At 37.3% G+C, this 15,197-nt stretch overlaps 2 protein-coding genes and 1 long non-coding RNA gene across 3 annotated transcripts; 2 read left to right on the top strand and 1 right to left on the bottom strand.

Moving 5' to 3' along the window:
* The first annotated feature begins 335 nt into the window (after positions 1-335).
* On the top strand, positions 336-4,681 carry LOC125275862 (serine/threonine-protein phosphatase 6 regulatory ankyrin repeat subunit A-like). The gene is made up of 4 exons (XM_048203167.1): positions 336-564; positions 2,338-2,420; positions 2,518-2,609; positions 3,700-4,681. Exons 1-4 carry the CDS (start codon positions 337-339, stop codon positions 3,987-3,989), a joined length of 693 nt encoding a protein of 230 aa, XP_048059124.1. The 5' UTR covers position 336; the 3' UTR covers positions 3,990-4,681.
* Positions 4,682-5,803: 1,122 nt separating this feature from the next.
* On the bottom strand, positions 5,804-9,984 carry LOC125275859 (biotinidase-like). The gene is given in 4 exon segments (XM_048203166.1): positions 5,804-7,103; positions 7,105-7,158; positions 7,258-7,407; positions 9,772-9,984. Coding segments are annotated over 4 exon segments (1,575 nt in total). The 3' UTR covers positions 5,804-5,945.
* Positions 9,985-10,019: 35 nt separating this feature from the next.
* LOC125275860 lies at positions 10,020-13,526 on the top strand. The gene is made up of 3 exons (XR_007186526.1): positions 10,020-10,034; positions 12,651-12,937; positions 13,111-13,526. It is a non-coding gene; the product is annotated as an uncharacterized LOC125275860 (long non-coding RNA).
* Positions 13,527-15,197: the final 1,671 nt, after the last annotated feature.

The raw sequence follows: 15,197 nt of genomic DNA, 5'->3' as shown, positions 1-15,197 counted from the left end.
TTATGAACTGTCGAATGCTGTAGAAATGTTAGTGTAACATAAGTAGGTACTTAAATTTGAAGAAACACAATAATGTAACGTTACTTTTGTGAACAACATTCCTAAATACCGACAAAGTGTTATTAAAGATAGAATATTTTATTTATATGTTTAGTTTTCATTTGAATTTTTTTGTTTTGTTAACTGTTTTGTCTTTTTTTTTTTTTTCTATTTATCTTGTAGTTTTTGTAATTTTAGTACTTCAACTTTAATAATTTCATCTAACTTCATGTAATTATTTTTTTTTTTATGTTATTGGGTTGCTGTGGCTCTAGAGGGCGATAGAGGTTCTTTTCAATGTCTGTATCATTAAACCAGATGTGTAGTGAAGTCACTGTAAACATCAACATGCTCATCGAGATCAGTCAGAAAGCAGCTGGATGTGTTGATGGTGATGTTAATATGAGTGATGTTGATGATGACGAGTGTTTTGTTTCTGCAGAGGTGTTGGTGAGCAGCGCGAAAGCAGATTTCACATTACAGGACGCACACAGAAACACAGCCCTGCATCTGGCCTGCAGTAAGGTACAAACACTAGAGTTCAGCATCTGATGTACACACAAACAACATCAACACAGTCCAAACCAGCATGTGAACAGAGCTGCTCCTCCAGCTGCTAAATGGATCTATGCATCAAAATCAAATATGAGTTAAAAAGCCTTTATTGTATCATATTTAAAGCATTTAAAAATCATCTTGCTAAGACATATTATTATGGAGTCAAATTAATGCCTTAAAGTTTTGCACAAAAATAAAGTTTTGCAAAACAAAAAAAAGAATTGAGCAATAAAAAAAAATTTTGCAAACAAAAATAAAGAATTGCAAAATAAAATAACGTAGTGCAAAAATAAAAATATAATCAATTACAAAAATCAATGACAGCTGTAATCCTATTTTATCTTTGCCACATATTTTTCATGCTCAAACCTACTAAATCATTTGCAACGCTCATTTTATTCTGTGTTTCAGTCAAGCGTGCGCTCACGATACCGGTTTTCCTTTGCGCTGCACTTTTCTGTGCGGTTCTCTTTATGGCGCTGGTTTGACGTGGGGGTGGAGTCAAGAAACGGGGGCACGCCCCCGCGAAAAACGTCATCGGCAGGAAACGCAGATCGGAACAGAACAGATCAAGCATAGAGACAGAGCGCATTTATTATAATCTGAAAACCACGCCCACCGGGGGAAAAACAATCCAACCGTCTCCATTGACTTTGTATTGTGTGAGGCTGCCTTCTTGTCTTTTCTGACTCATTACAAAAAACAGAACAATGCCTAAAGCTGCTGTGTGACAAGGTGTACAGCTAACAAGCTAAAAAACCCAGAACTAAGTTTTTATAAGCTGTCGACCCCAAAAAAACGAATGTTTAAGGACACAAAAGTGGATACAGGCAGTGAGACAGAGCGCAACGGGTCATATTCCTATAAGAAATGCATTGGAGGGGGTCGTAATCGGCGACAACATATGCTAAACAAACCAACAAAAACAAACCATTCATTATTTTTAAGCATGTCAAAGAATTATTTCACCTGTCGCCGATTACGTTCCCTTCCAATGCATTTCGCGGAGGCGTGCCCCCGTTTCTTGACTCCACCCCCACGTCAAACCAGTGCCATAAAGAGATCCTCACAGAAAAGTGCAGCGCAAAGGAAAACCAGGTATCGTGAGCGCACGCTTGACTGAAACGCAGAATAAAATGAGCTTTGCAAATGATTTAGTAGGTCTGAGCATGAAAAATATGTGGCAAAGATAAAATAGGATTGCAGATGTCATTGATTTTTGTAATTGATTATATTTTTATTTTTGCACTACTTTATTTTATTTTGCAATTTATTATTTTTGTTTGCAAAACTTATTTTTTCCGCTCATTTTTTTTTCCTTTGCAATTCTTTATTTTTGTTTGCAAAACATTTTTTATTGCTCAATTCTTTTTTTTGTGTTTTGCAAAACTTTATTTTTGTGCAAAACTTTAAGGCATTAATTTAACTCCATATATTATTGGCAAATATAGAGTGACGGCTCATATTTATATCCAATTTGTACAAGCAGTGTGTTATGCTGTTATAAATATCTCATCTTGGTTTTTGACCATGTACTATATAACAACAAATGGACCAAATTTCTTATTTTTGCTCAGTTTGGGGCTCTAAAACAAAATGAGGTGTTATTTCCCTCCATATTCTCATTATATCAGACTATCTGAGCCATAAAAGACAGCATGTCTTTTACAGCCTTGCATGCTCTTGTACTTCCTTCTGTGAAATGCAAATCTATTTTCACTTGAATTGTTTGCGCTGTAGGGACATGAAACCAGTGCCTTGTTAATTCTTGAGAAGGTCACGGACAGAAACCTCATCAACTGCACAAACGCAGCGCTGCAGACGTAAGTTCAGTCTCCTCACGCATACAAAAGCTCCCTCCATTTGTTCTCCTCATGATCTCGAGACTAAAGAGAGCTGCTTCTCTCTCTCGTGTCTCAGGCCGCTACACGTTGCCGCTCGTAACGGGCTCACGGTGGTCGTGCAGGAGCTGCTGGGTAAAGGAGCCAGTGTCCTCGCCGTGGATGAAAACGGTGAGCGTTTAAAGCGTTTAAAACCACACCACATTTTTCATCAATGCAGGGTTATTTTAGATAACTAAAACGGTAAAACCATAAAAAATACTTAATAAATCATCAATAAATATTTAATAATTACTTAAATAATTATAAATAAATACCTAAATTCTTCAAAAATACTTAATAAATACTTCATGTTAACTGAAATAAATTAAAATAAAATATTATTTTATTATTTCTCATTTTTGTTTAGTTTAACTTGTAATAAAAAACTAAAACTGAAATAAAAATTAATTTAAAAAAAATCTAATAAAAATGACAAAAAACAAAATAAAAATAATAAATATAAAAACAAATTCAAAATATTAATAAAAACTATAATTGCATCTCAGTGGTACTACAATAACACTGCATCAAAGATTTTAAATTGAATCTCACTTTCACTTCATTGAAAAAAAAAAATACATATACAGTATACCATTCAAAAGTTTGGGGGAAAAAAATACTTTTATTTAGTAAGGATGCCTTAAATTCATCAAAAACAACAGTAAATTCAGATTTGCATCACAGGAATAAATTTAAAATGTATTCAAACAGAAAACTGTTCTTTTTAATTGTAACAATATTTCACAATATTACTATTTTCACTGTATTTCTGATTAAATAAATGCATCCTTGGTGAGAAAAAAATCTTTCTGTCCCCAAACTTTTGACCGGAAGTGTGAGGTTATGGGTCAATTACAGGTAAACGGAACTGCTGATAATAATATTTCTGTACAATAAATTTGCATTACACTAGGTGAAAATGGTTTTGAGGTACAAATTCACTGCCGATTTTTGTTTTTCATAGTTCATTTGGATGGACATACAAAACTGTCAAATGTTATCCTTCTAATTTAATCATTACAAGCACAAGTTGTAATTGTTGCCTACATGTTTGTTGTATCTGTTTAATTGAATACACAACATGTTCTATTATAGCTGTATATATGGACATGCTCATATCTCAGTCTCATTTTATTTATAATGCACAATAAAACAACAGTAGTTGACTACGTATATACAAATATACGCTATACAAATAAACATTAATTGTGTTTCCCAGGTTACACTCCAGCTTTGGCTTGTGCCCCGAACAAAGACGTGGCCGACTGTTTGGCGCTGATACTCGCCACCATGATGCCCATCTCCCTCAGCAGTCCCAGCACCATATCGGGCCTCGCGTTTACCACCATTAACCATTACTCCAGCCCATCCAAGACCGTGACCTTTGACCCTTTACCAATGCTGCGGTCCGAGCACGTCTCCTACCGTAAATTCAACAGCCTGGGCCGTGAGGACGGCCTCATCGTCCCCGATGATGAACTCAATGATTCAGACTCAGAAACGTACTGACAACATGCCCCTCAGTGTCTTAAACTATCGCCTCATTGGCCGAATGGTGACTATGCTGATTATTGCCGTCCCTCCGTGACCGGTGAGTCCGAAGTCTCAGGAGAAAGCGGAAAAACAGGAAAATAAGAGCCACAGAAGTGGCCAACACTGCAGTTTGACCAGTCCAGTTCTGTTTCTTCTCTACAGTGTCAACGTTTGAACACTCAAGCATCACTAATACTCATTATTTAAATTCATTTTGTTTTCTGCTCATATTGACAGCTGTGGGACTGTAATTCCCAGCATTCATGTGGAACGTGATGGATTCTTGTAACTGCAGAAACAGGAAAACTAAAGACGTCCGGGACCAAGAGCTGCAGACTTTCCCTCCAGGCTTTACTTTTATCCCCGTTTGTGCATGAAGATTGAATTTAGGTTTGCAACATCATGGATTATTTATTATAAAAAAAATTGGAGAGTTTCAGAGTTCAGATTTAACGAGTATTTATTCCTCTGCTGTTGTGAGGAATTACAGCGTTCTTCCTGTTGTGTGTGAAAGAGAGAGATTATGAATAATTTGAATGACTGTGTGTGTGTGATTTATTTTATAAGAGTTCAAAGACAATGAAAAGATCAGGTGTGTGACTTGACCTTTTGGTACATTGTTAATAATTATTAATAATTCTAAATAATAAATCATTTTTGCCATAAGATTCCACAGTTGTCTCTTTATTACAGAAACTTGGCAAAATATTTAAAAAATATTATTTTAACATTATTAATAAATGTTAAAAGAATACATAAGATCATAAATTAATATGCCAAAAAGAAAACATTTTATTCATCCACTCCTATAGTTTTTGAACCCATTCACTGATTGTTTCTTCTTATTTAATATTTGCGTATAATATATTTATTTTCAGGAATCGTTTTACCCCATTTAACGTTCTGCATTATCTATTTTAATATTTATATATTATTTTTTCTTCATTTCAGGAATCTTTTTTTTTTACCCTACATTACATCTATTATTTAAAGTATGTTTTGTAAAAACTAAAATTTATTTTTGTAGGTAATAAATTAAAATGTATTAAAATCAACTCCCCTCCCTCTTGCAGCATCTCTTCTCTGATGATGAGGGCGGGGCAACCTGTCACTCACATGAGATCCACCAATAGCAAACCACAACCATCCAGTCAATTCCCCATGGACAAAATCAAGCCCCGCCCTACATTTGTTCTTGTTTGGAAAGCAGTTTCGCTCAGACATACGTCACAATGGGGATGAAAAGACTTCCCAACTTACGTTTCATACCGTCTTTAACCACAGCTAGTCTTTTCAGCTGTGCGCTTTGATCACGTGATTGTTTTAAAAGTTAATTCAACTCAAAAATAAAAGCTCTCATGATTTACTCACGCTGATGTCATTCTTGTGGCAAAGAGGAAGATTTTCAGCCATTAAATGTGGGTCTTTTTCTCACATAAAGCAATTGGATGACATAAGATAACTTGAAATATATCATGAGACTATATCTATAAATTTATTTTGGAATTTTTTATTTCGCTGTCATCCGCTTCCAGTTATTTTTAACTACAAAATAGCTTGTTATGCTGCTTGATATTGAAAACCAGTATTTATTATCATATTATTTAAATGTTTGCCATATAATTATGAACACACTGGTTTATAGTAGAAATAGTTAACGCACTTTGTTATCCTTCTAGTTATTCACCTACAGCATAGCGGCTAATGAATCTCACACATTCCTATTATATAAAGTACTTCCATGTTGCAAAATAAGGTGATAATAGAGCATAAATATTCTTAAAAACATATAAGCTTGGAATGAGGTTTTATTAAAATTATGACAGAATTTTCCATTTTCATTTTTGGGTGAAGAAATGCATTTCAATAAGATGAAATCTAATTTGTGTTATTTGTAGCGCACTATAATTAGTGTCCTATGAAAGTGTAATTTTAATCATTGTCCTTCTCATAGTGTCTCCCGTACAGCACAGCTGTTACGAGTCCGGTGCTCATTCCCGTCCGGCTCATGTAAAAGCGGTTTCCGCTCTCCCAACCAGAATGATCCGGAATATCCAGAGTCATTCCGCTACCCAGAATTCCTGGGAACACGTGACGAGTCATAAAAGTCCCCGTCAGCCTGAAGTCCACTGGCGTATTAGCGTGTTCGGTTTCTTCTCCACAGCTGCTGTGATGTTCACCTGCGCACTTCACAAGAGCACAAACCTCCAGGTAATACGTCCCATGCACCACATGGAGGCCGTTGAAGACGCCTAGAGCGTAAAACTCATGCGTGACGGACCTCCGGAACAGCAGGTGGCAGCAGACGGAGCCACTACAAATGCTAATGTTCCCTTCACTGCCTTGCAAAGGGGCCAAAGTGAAATTATCATACATCATGATGGAGGTAAAGGTTGCAGATGTAACTCCTTGCGCACACTCAGAGTCTTTTTGGCAGTATTTTACACCATCATCTGGGTCAAAGCTACTTGTAGGCCAAACATGCATCTTTTCTGGTTCTTCTGACCTCAGTTTCTCTTTTGGATACCCAGAAAATGGCACCGGTGCTTTGTCTGCTCTGTCCCCAATAAATGATGGATCCAAAACGGGGACTCTACGCACTAGCAATTTCCCAGAATTCCCCTTTGTATCATGATGAATTAGCGAATCCCAGGGCGTGAAGATGCCGCTGCCGGTTATGCCGTACTCAGCGGCTTGGATGTTTGCGGCCAGCAGTGTGATACCCGTTGCATATGAGAATGAGCGCTGAAACTGTACAGCGGCCAGCAGGGGGAGCTGGTTCATCCACGCGGTGGGATACACGATCTGCCGGACGCCCATGTCCTTTATTAGAGTCACCGCTGGGTCACGGAACAGAATGTCGAAGCACGTAAACACCCCGAATCGGCCCGCGAACGGTGTGGTGAACGTGACGTACTCGCACTCCGGTGGAGCGTCAAACGCCGCCTCAAAGTACAAGTTCTGTTTGTGATATCGGGCCACGATGACGCCCTGGTCACTGAACACCACGTTAGTGTTGAACTGGTACTGGCCGTTCGCAGGACAGCGAGGGTCGGCGGTTCGGTTACAGCTCTGACGGGATGGCATGTTTGGCCACCACGAAGAGACGGTTCTTTTGAGCCATACAGCTGAGGCTTTGGAGGACCTGAGAAAGAAACAGATAACTTGTTAGAAACTGTGGAAAAACTGGCTCTCATCATGTCAAATGATTCTTTAAAAAGGGTAGTAAATATCAGTTTTATACCTCAGTGTCTGGAAATCTGTGTGGGTCAGCACACGGACTCCATGTGACCTCCTGAGGGTCGGGAACGGTCTCCAGATAACCAGCGATAGAAGCTCTGGTGAAGTTGAACCCATGGATGGCATCTTCTGGAAACACTATGATCTGGGCACCCTATTTGATAAATGATATATAAACGTTAAGAGTCCTATAGAAATCATTTAGGAATGTCTGTGTCTTAAAGAGATTAGTTCTTGTGTTACGCATCACGTTTGAGCTTCAGCAAGAACCAGTGAGGTTCATTCTCGTGTTACGCAGCACGTTTGAGCTTCAGCAAGAACCAGTGAGGTTCATTCTCGTGTTACGCAGCACGTTACTTCAGCAGCAGTGAGGTTCATTCTCGTTTGATCACGTTTGAGCTTCAGCAAGCAGTGAGGTTCATTCTCGTGTTAGAACGTTTGAGCTTCAGCAAGAACCAGTGAGGTTCATTCTCGTGTGCAGCACGTTACTTCCGCAGCACATTCTCGTTACGCATGTTTGAGCTTCCGCAAGAACCAATGAGGTCATTCTTGTGTTACGCAGCACGTTTGAGCTTCCGCAACCAATGATTCATTTTCGTGTTACATTACGTTTGAGCTTGCAGGAACCAATTTTTCTCGTGTTACGCAGCACGTTTGAGCTTCCGCAAAAGAACCAATGAGGTTCATTCTTGTGTTACGCAGCACGTTTGAGCTTCCGCAAAAGAACCAATGAGGTTCATTCTTGTGTTACGCAGCACGTTTGAGCTTCTGCAATAACCAATGAGGTTCATTCTTGTGTTACGCATCACGTTTGAGCTTCCGCAAGAACCAATGAGGTTCATTTTCGTGTTACGCAGCACGTTTGAGCTTCCGCAAGAACCAATGAGGTTCATTCTCGTGTTACGCATCACGTTTGAGCTTCAGCAAGAACCAATGAGGTTCATTCTCGTGTTACGCAGCACATTTGAGCTTCTGCAGGAACCAATGAGGTTCATCCTTGTGTTACGCAGCACGTTTGAGCTTCTGCAGGAACCAATGAGGTTCATTCTCGTGTTACGCAGCACGTTTGAGCTTCCGCAAGAACCAATGAGGTTCATTCTCGTGTTACGCATCACGTTTGAGCTTCCGCAAGAACCAGTGATGTTCATTCTCGTGTTACGCAGCACGTTTGAGCTTCCGCAAGAACCAATGAGGTTCATTATCATGTTACGCAGCACATTTGAGCTTCTGCAGGAACCAATGAGGTTCATTCTCGTGTTACGCAGCACGTTTGAGCTTCCGCAAAAGAACCAATGAGGTTCATTCTCGTGTTACGCAGCACGTTTGAGCTTCCGCAAGAACCAGTGATGTTCATTCTCGTGTTACGCATCACGTTTGAGCTTCTGCAGGAACCAATGAGGTTCATTCTCGTGTTACGCATCACGTTTGAGCTTCCGCAAGAACCAATGAGGTTCATTCTCGTGTTACGCAGCACGTTTGAGCTTCCGCAAGGTTCATTCTCGTGTTACGCAGCACGTTTGAGCAATGAGGTTCATTCTCGTGTTACGCAGCACGTTTGAGCTTCCGCAGGAGAACCAATGAGGTTCATTCTCGCGTTACGCAGCACGTTTGAGCTTCCGCAAGAACCAATGAGGTTCATTCTCGTGTTACGCAGCACTTTTGAGCTACTGGAAGAGTTTTGTTCTCGTGCATCAAGCAGTTTCAGTTGAGCTTCTGTTCATGTTCGCAGATCAATGTTTATATCATGTGAATAAAAGTCTAAATTAAATATGTTCATCATATAGAGCAATTGAGTCTCTTCAGAAAATTTGGACTAAACTGCTCGATTCATATGGATCAGTTTTATGACCTCTTTATGAACTTTTTGAAGACTCGTAGTTGTCTATGGAGGGACGGAAATCTCTTAGATCTCTTTAAAAAGATCTTCATATGTGTTCTGAAGATGAACGAAAGTCTTACGGGTTTGGAACGACATGAGGGTGAGATATTAATGACAGGATTTTTATTTTTGGGTGAACTAACCCCTTGATTGATTCTAGGATTAGCATTAGTCCTATTGTATCTTGTGTAATCTTTAGTACCAAACTTTCAGAAAATAATCTGAAACAGCAGTTAAAGAACATCCATTTTTATGGTTTAATACAATCCTTTTACATTAGCACCCATTTGTATGCCTACTTTTATGCAAACTAGTATCTCATTCATAGTTGACCTTTAACTTTGCTTCTGAAATGACTGGTAAATAATTGTAGGGTTTTGTTCGGAGGAGACAAGAAGCACGTTCATGTGCAAAGTGTTTGTGAAATAAGCAACCTTTTGACAAAAGTATCTGACAAAGCACTGAGATGTTTATCACTATAAAACTAAATTGTGACATTTTCTGGGACGTAAATATTGCTTCAATTAATACTACGCATAGTTTTACATGTTGTTTAAATGGGTACAAATTCTTACTGTATTCTTTTTGTTCGAGTCTTTTGATCATTGTTTCAAGCTCTCACACTATCTGAAAGTGTACCTGCTGTGCTGCCAACACTGCCTGCTCTTCAAACACATGCAGGTTTTGCTTCATGTGCTCCAGGGCGGATCTCCGGTCCAGCGGGACTCTGGGGTTCGAGTTCAGCCGCACGCGGTGCTCGTACACCGCCGCCACATAGGACGGATGATCCGCGGCGAGGATGAGGTGCAGTCCGCTCAAATAGAGCAAAAACCCGGCGAACCCGAGCGCCATGATCAGGGTGAACACGAACTCACGTGGGTCAGTCTGCCGTGAGCTCAAAAGTGAGTCCAAAAGCTCAGGTTAATCATTAAAAAATCTGTAATTGATTTAAGGGGTCGCATGTTCGTGGTTAAAAACAATTTTACATAAACATGATGTGCATTAGTAAACCATAAAGTTATTTTCTAAAGTTAGCTCGCAGCTTATTTACATCTCTTCAGATAATTTACATTAGCATTTTCTTCCAAATATATTTGCATGCATTTGTATAAAGATATTTATAATAAACAATAGCACATTGTTGTTAATGAACTTCCGGGTGACAATACGTCACTCGCAATCCGCGATTCTATTGGTTGGCCTGAGCTCCATCTGCACAGATATGTTCTTTGTTGGTACTACTGCACACCATGGACGTATTACTGCCTACTGTTTCTTTTAATATCATGTGGAAACACACACACACACATATATATATATATATATATATATATATATATATATATATATATATATATATATATATATATGTTATTTACATAATATGCCTCTTGCATATTGTTGCGTGTGTTATTCAGATATTGTTATTTAGCAGTTTTTATTCAGATTCAGTTCCAATTCTTACTTTTGGCACATAATAAGTCAACAAAGATATTTAACACAACAACTGATATTACTTCTGGTTCATTAATAGTATTGGGTGTAATTAATTACTAAGTAAATTATTTAGGCCTACTGTAATCTACTTTTCCCTTGAAAAGTAAAAAAGTTAAGATATATCTTAATTTTTCTGTAATTACAGCTACTTCTGATGTAATCGCATTAAATACTGTATAGACTACGATAGTTTTACATAAAACAATAGTGCATATAACATCAAAATGTAATGTTAAAGGTATGTTTTAATGTAACCTTCTCCCTTTACACACTTTGGTCAGTTCAAGATTAATTTATGCAGTTGTATATTGTTTGAAAGAATTAAAAGAGCAGTTTCATGTCTATCCTTGTATTGTGCAACTGGTAGAGGTTAGTGATTTACAAAGTAATAGGCAATCCAATACTTTTTAGAGAGAGATTAATTAGTACAGTAATCTAAATACACTGTTGAAGATGTACTAGTAGCTAGTAATTAATTACCTTTTTAAAGTAACTCACACAGCACTGTTCATTAGTTAGAAATGGATGATGAAGTCGAGCATATTGCATTGTGGGATATAATATCTCGTGCAGTGTGCTCTAGCCTGTTGTGTACTGTACATTATGGCAAATGATGGGATTTCATGCATACAAAATTATTCTGTGTTGATATTAACTTAATGCAAGTGTGTAATATTTGACTGCTTTAGTGCTCAATATCTAAGCAAATTAGAATCACACGTGACCTCCTCTCTGATGGCTCAATTTTTGAATCATTGGACACACTGACAACCATTGATATGTTTTTGAGTTGAAGTCAAGACCAGATCCTTTAAGACCCAGACCAGGACTAGACCCTAGAGGATGAGATTCAGACCAATTTTAATGAACTAAAATAAAGACAATGCTGCAAGTGTATAAATATTCAGACCAGCTCTGTTGTTCAGGAAATAATTGTTATTTTTGGAGATCTGAAACCATGAAGCCCAAAATACACTTTGGTTTTGACAATCTGGTCACCAAAATATCATAATGCGTGCATACTGTATAATGCATCAATGTGCACAACCTGATGTATATAAGACTTGAGAATGACAAGCAGGGCTGATAAACACATCAAGAGGGGTTTAAACTAAATGGCATTTATATTTATACCGGAGCAATTCCATGATGTCTCTCTGCACGATATGGAAATCATCCAGCTAGGCCAGCCATTTTACACTCTTGCACAAGATGGTAATCTGACTAAATGAAATCTGGCACCCATTACAGAAGCTTTCCTTATGCTTACAACAAAAAACGAGAAGGAAAAATGCACAAAGTTGGTGCTGAAACAAGTCTAAATGTGTTCTCAGCAGTTTGTTTAAATATGAAGTAAATAATATTTGTGGCTTACTCAAGGGGCTTTAAAAGGGACTATTATTTGTCTTAATCTAGTCAGTTAAGATCACTGACTATGCAGACTTGATGAACCATTGTTACAAACAGGTACAGGTGTTGTTTTTTAACAGAATTAATGAACAACATAAAGCTGTGTGTTGGCCTTCAGAAATGTTTCAGGTATGATCGTTCAGCTGATATGCAAACTTTATTGCTTCCAGCAAGTTTCACTTTGAACCAACCTGTGATATGACAATGCCTAATAATGAGACAGAACCTCTTCCAGCTGATGTAAAACTACTTTTAAGGAATAAACCTTACTGACTTACCTGAAAATCTAGAAAATAAGCACCAAACTGATGTGAAAAATGTCCTCACATTAAGGCCTATTGTTTAAATATATAAATAAAAACAACACTGCTGCTTTCAAAATCAAGAAAATTAATCTGACCATTTATATTCCCAAATATCCTACTATGAAAGATCAATAACTTCAGATTGAAGTGATACAAATTCACTCAGAAATGAAGGTTCTGTCATCATTTATTCTGGTTCCAAACCTGTATGTCTTCCTTTCTTCTGTGGAACACAGAAGCGTTTCTCAGCTTTTCTTTTCTATTTTTTTTTTGTTTTGTATTTGTATTCTTTTGTTGTCAATACAGTGAAAGTCAATGCGATCTAGTGTTCTTCAATTTGGTGTTTCACAGAAGAAAAGTTTGGAAGTACATAAGGGTGAGTAATTGAAAACTGAATTTTCATTTTCATGTGAACTACCCTTCAAGAGGAAGAGACTGAGCAAAAAAAAAAAAAATAGCAGTAATAGCAAATCTCCGCCTCTTGCGAGGGTGTAATGTGTAACATTCAAATAAAAGCCCGAGATCGACTCTGCTGTTCACATTTACATCCCAGAGAATCGACAGACGCAGAGAACAATCATCTGTGGCAAACGGTAAATATGAGTATTTTATATATATGAGTTATGTTTTCTATGTGACCATATTAGGTGCAGGCAATTTTGGGATGTGTCTTAGTTATAAAATATTAATATATAGAATATGATTTTACAAACACTTAAAAACTGAAGGACATCATTTTATTTCATTGTTTGTCTCTTCTAAATAGTGACCTGAGTATGGCTTCCAAAACTCAAATACTACTACTGCTGCTAGTGGCTGTAATGATTGCAAGCTATGGTCTAACCAATGCAGCCACAGCCAACAGCACCGCTGGATCTCTTTCTCCTGTGGGGATGGTGGGTCTGCCTGGTCTTCTGATCTACACGCTCACCTCCGCTGCGCTTCTCAAACTCTTCCAGCTCATCTGATCATCATGATCATCGTCTCCCTCAGTCTGTCACACAGCTAAACCTACGGGATGTGCCTGTGACTGTGTCCGTTTTTAGCAGATTGTGTCAATTACTTATTGTTTTGCAGATACTTACTGCTCTGATAAAATGTATAATAATATAAAAATAAAAATTTAGAAAAAATATATATATGATTGTATATGAAGACTTAAGAATAAAGAAGGAAAAAACACTTTTGTTGACTGTGCTGATATTTCTAAAAGACAGGTGTTTATAGGCAAATTATTAAAAAGGGTATGTGTGTGTCGTATAGGGGTGGGCATTTGAGTCATTTTATTAAAGTGAAATAAGGTGGTATTTAGTGCTGGCAATTGTTTTAAAAATATTAACTACATTAATCACATTTTTTTCTGTGAATAATCATGATTAATCACAATTAAAAACAAGTTTTTATACATTTTTAATATATTTTATAATGTAATCATTTCATAGTTAATCTCCAAATGAATGTAGAAACAACATAAAGACAGTATATTTTAAATACTTGTTTAATGCCATCTTTTTATGAATGAAGGCCAGTATCACTGATACTAATAGAGCTACTGCGTTTCCATGAAATTGATTTTTTCCTCAATTTTAAACATGAATTATAGCAATTCAACATCGCAGTGTAATTGAAAGCTATCATTTATTTTAAACATTTATTAGGTTTAAAAAAACCAAACATTTAATTTAAGTGAAAAAATAATCCTCACAAAAACCCATAATAAATGTCATATTTAGCTACCTGTGCCCTTCCTGTCTAGATAGGAAATATACAGAAACTGAATAAACAGTCTGCACTGCATGATTTATAGCCTAATTTAAATATAGATTAATCCTTATTAAAGATCAAAAAGTTCTTTAATCAACAGCAGTGAGTAGTTTTCTGTTATCTGTGTCCGAAATCGCCGCCTATTCCCTCATTCACTGTTCCCTACATCAGTCCACTAATATAATGAATGAAAACGAGTGAATTCGGACACTGAGTGCACCGGGAGGGCTGGCTGTTTAATAATCATTTAAAAATTTGCAGCTCCAGTACTAGTAATGAAAAAAATTATGAAAATTATTTAAGAAAGTTAAAATGAATTTATATACACTGTAGGGAAGTGGATGGATGATTCAAATGCGTGCGCCATCATTGCCACCTATACCCTTAAATAGGGCACTGTTTGAGGGAACAGCCATTTGTGGTGTACGAAACCATAGTGAACGTTGTCGAGTGCTCATTCAATCCCACAGTGCACCGCAGTAACAAGTGTACAACCGGTGCACGCTCAACAGCTGGAGAATTGTGGTTTCACACCGCATGAGTCAGCAGCGCGTATTTTTTTCGGGCGCCCATGTTAACAACATTCACACGGGCCTATTTTTGCTGCGCTGCTAACCCTCAATTAAAGTGAAAACTACATGATGGACAAAATAAATATGATTTCACACAAAAAAAGTGCTCAAAATGCATAGAATACACATATATAGTGTGTTTTAACAAGAATTGGAATAGGCTGTGTCAGAAAAGAAAATTAATATTAAAAAATATTTATAGATTTAATCATTTAAACTTGTATGGTGTATTATAAAAAACTAAAAAAAAAACTAAAGTAAACTAGCCAGAAAATATGATATATATAAACATTATTGTAGTTATTACAGCTGTATAGCATACCCAAATCAAACCCGAGTTTGCAGTTCACGCTCACGCGCCACTGACGCTTGCAGTGTGAAACAGGCCTTGGTGAGTTCTCTGAAATCTTCTTCATTTTGTTGTTCTCTCACTTGTACTATAATTCGAAGAACAATAGATATAATTTCATGAAAGCACGACATAGTGAAGCAGCAACTCTTCTAATTGCTAATACTA

Source organism: Megalobrama amblycephala, linkage group LG9 (genome assembly GCF_018812025.1).
Source record: "Megalobrama amblycephala isolate DHTTF-2021 linkage group LG9, ASM1881202v1, whole genome shotgun sequence".
NCBI classification, from domain to species: Eukaryota; Metazoa; Chordata; class Actinopteri; order Cypriniformes; family Xenocyprididae; genus Megalobrama; species Megalobrama amblycephala.
The sequence above is the reverse complement of the archived record's forward strand: the minus strand, read 5'-3'. Positions and strand labels throughout refer to the sequence as shown.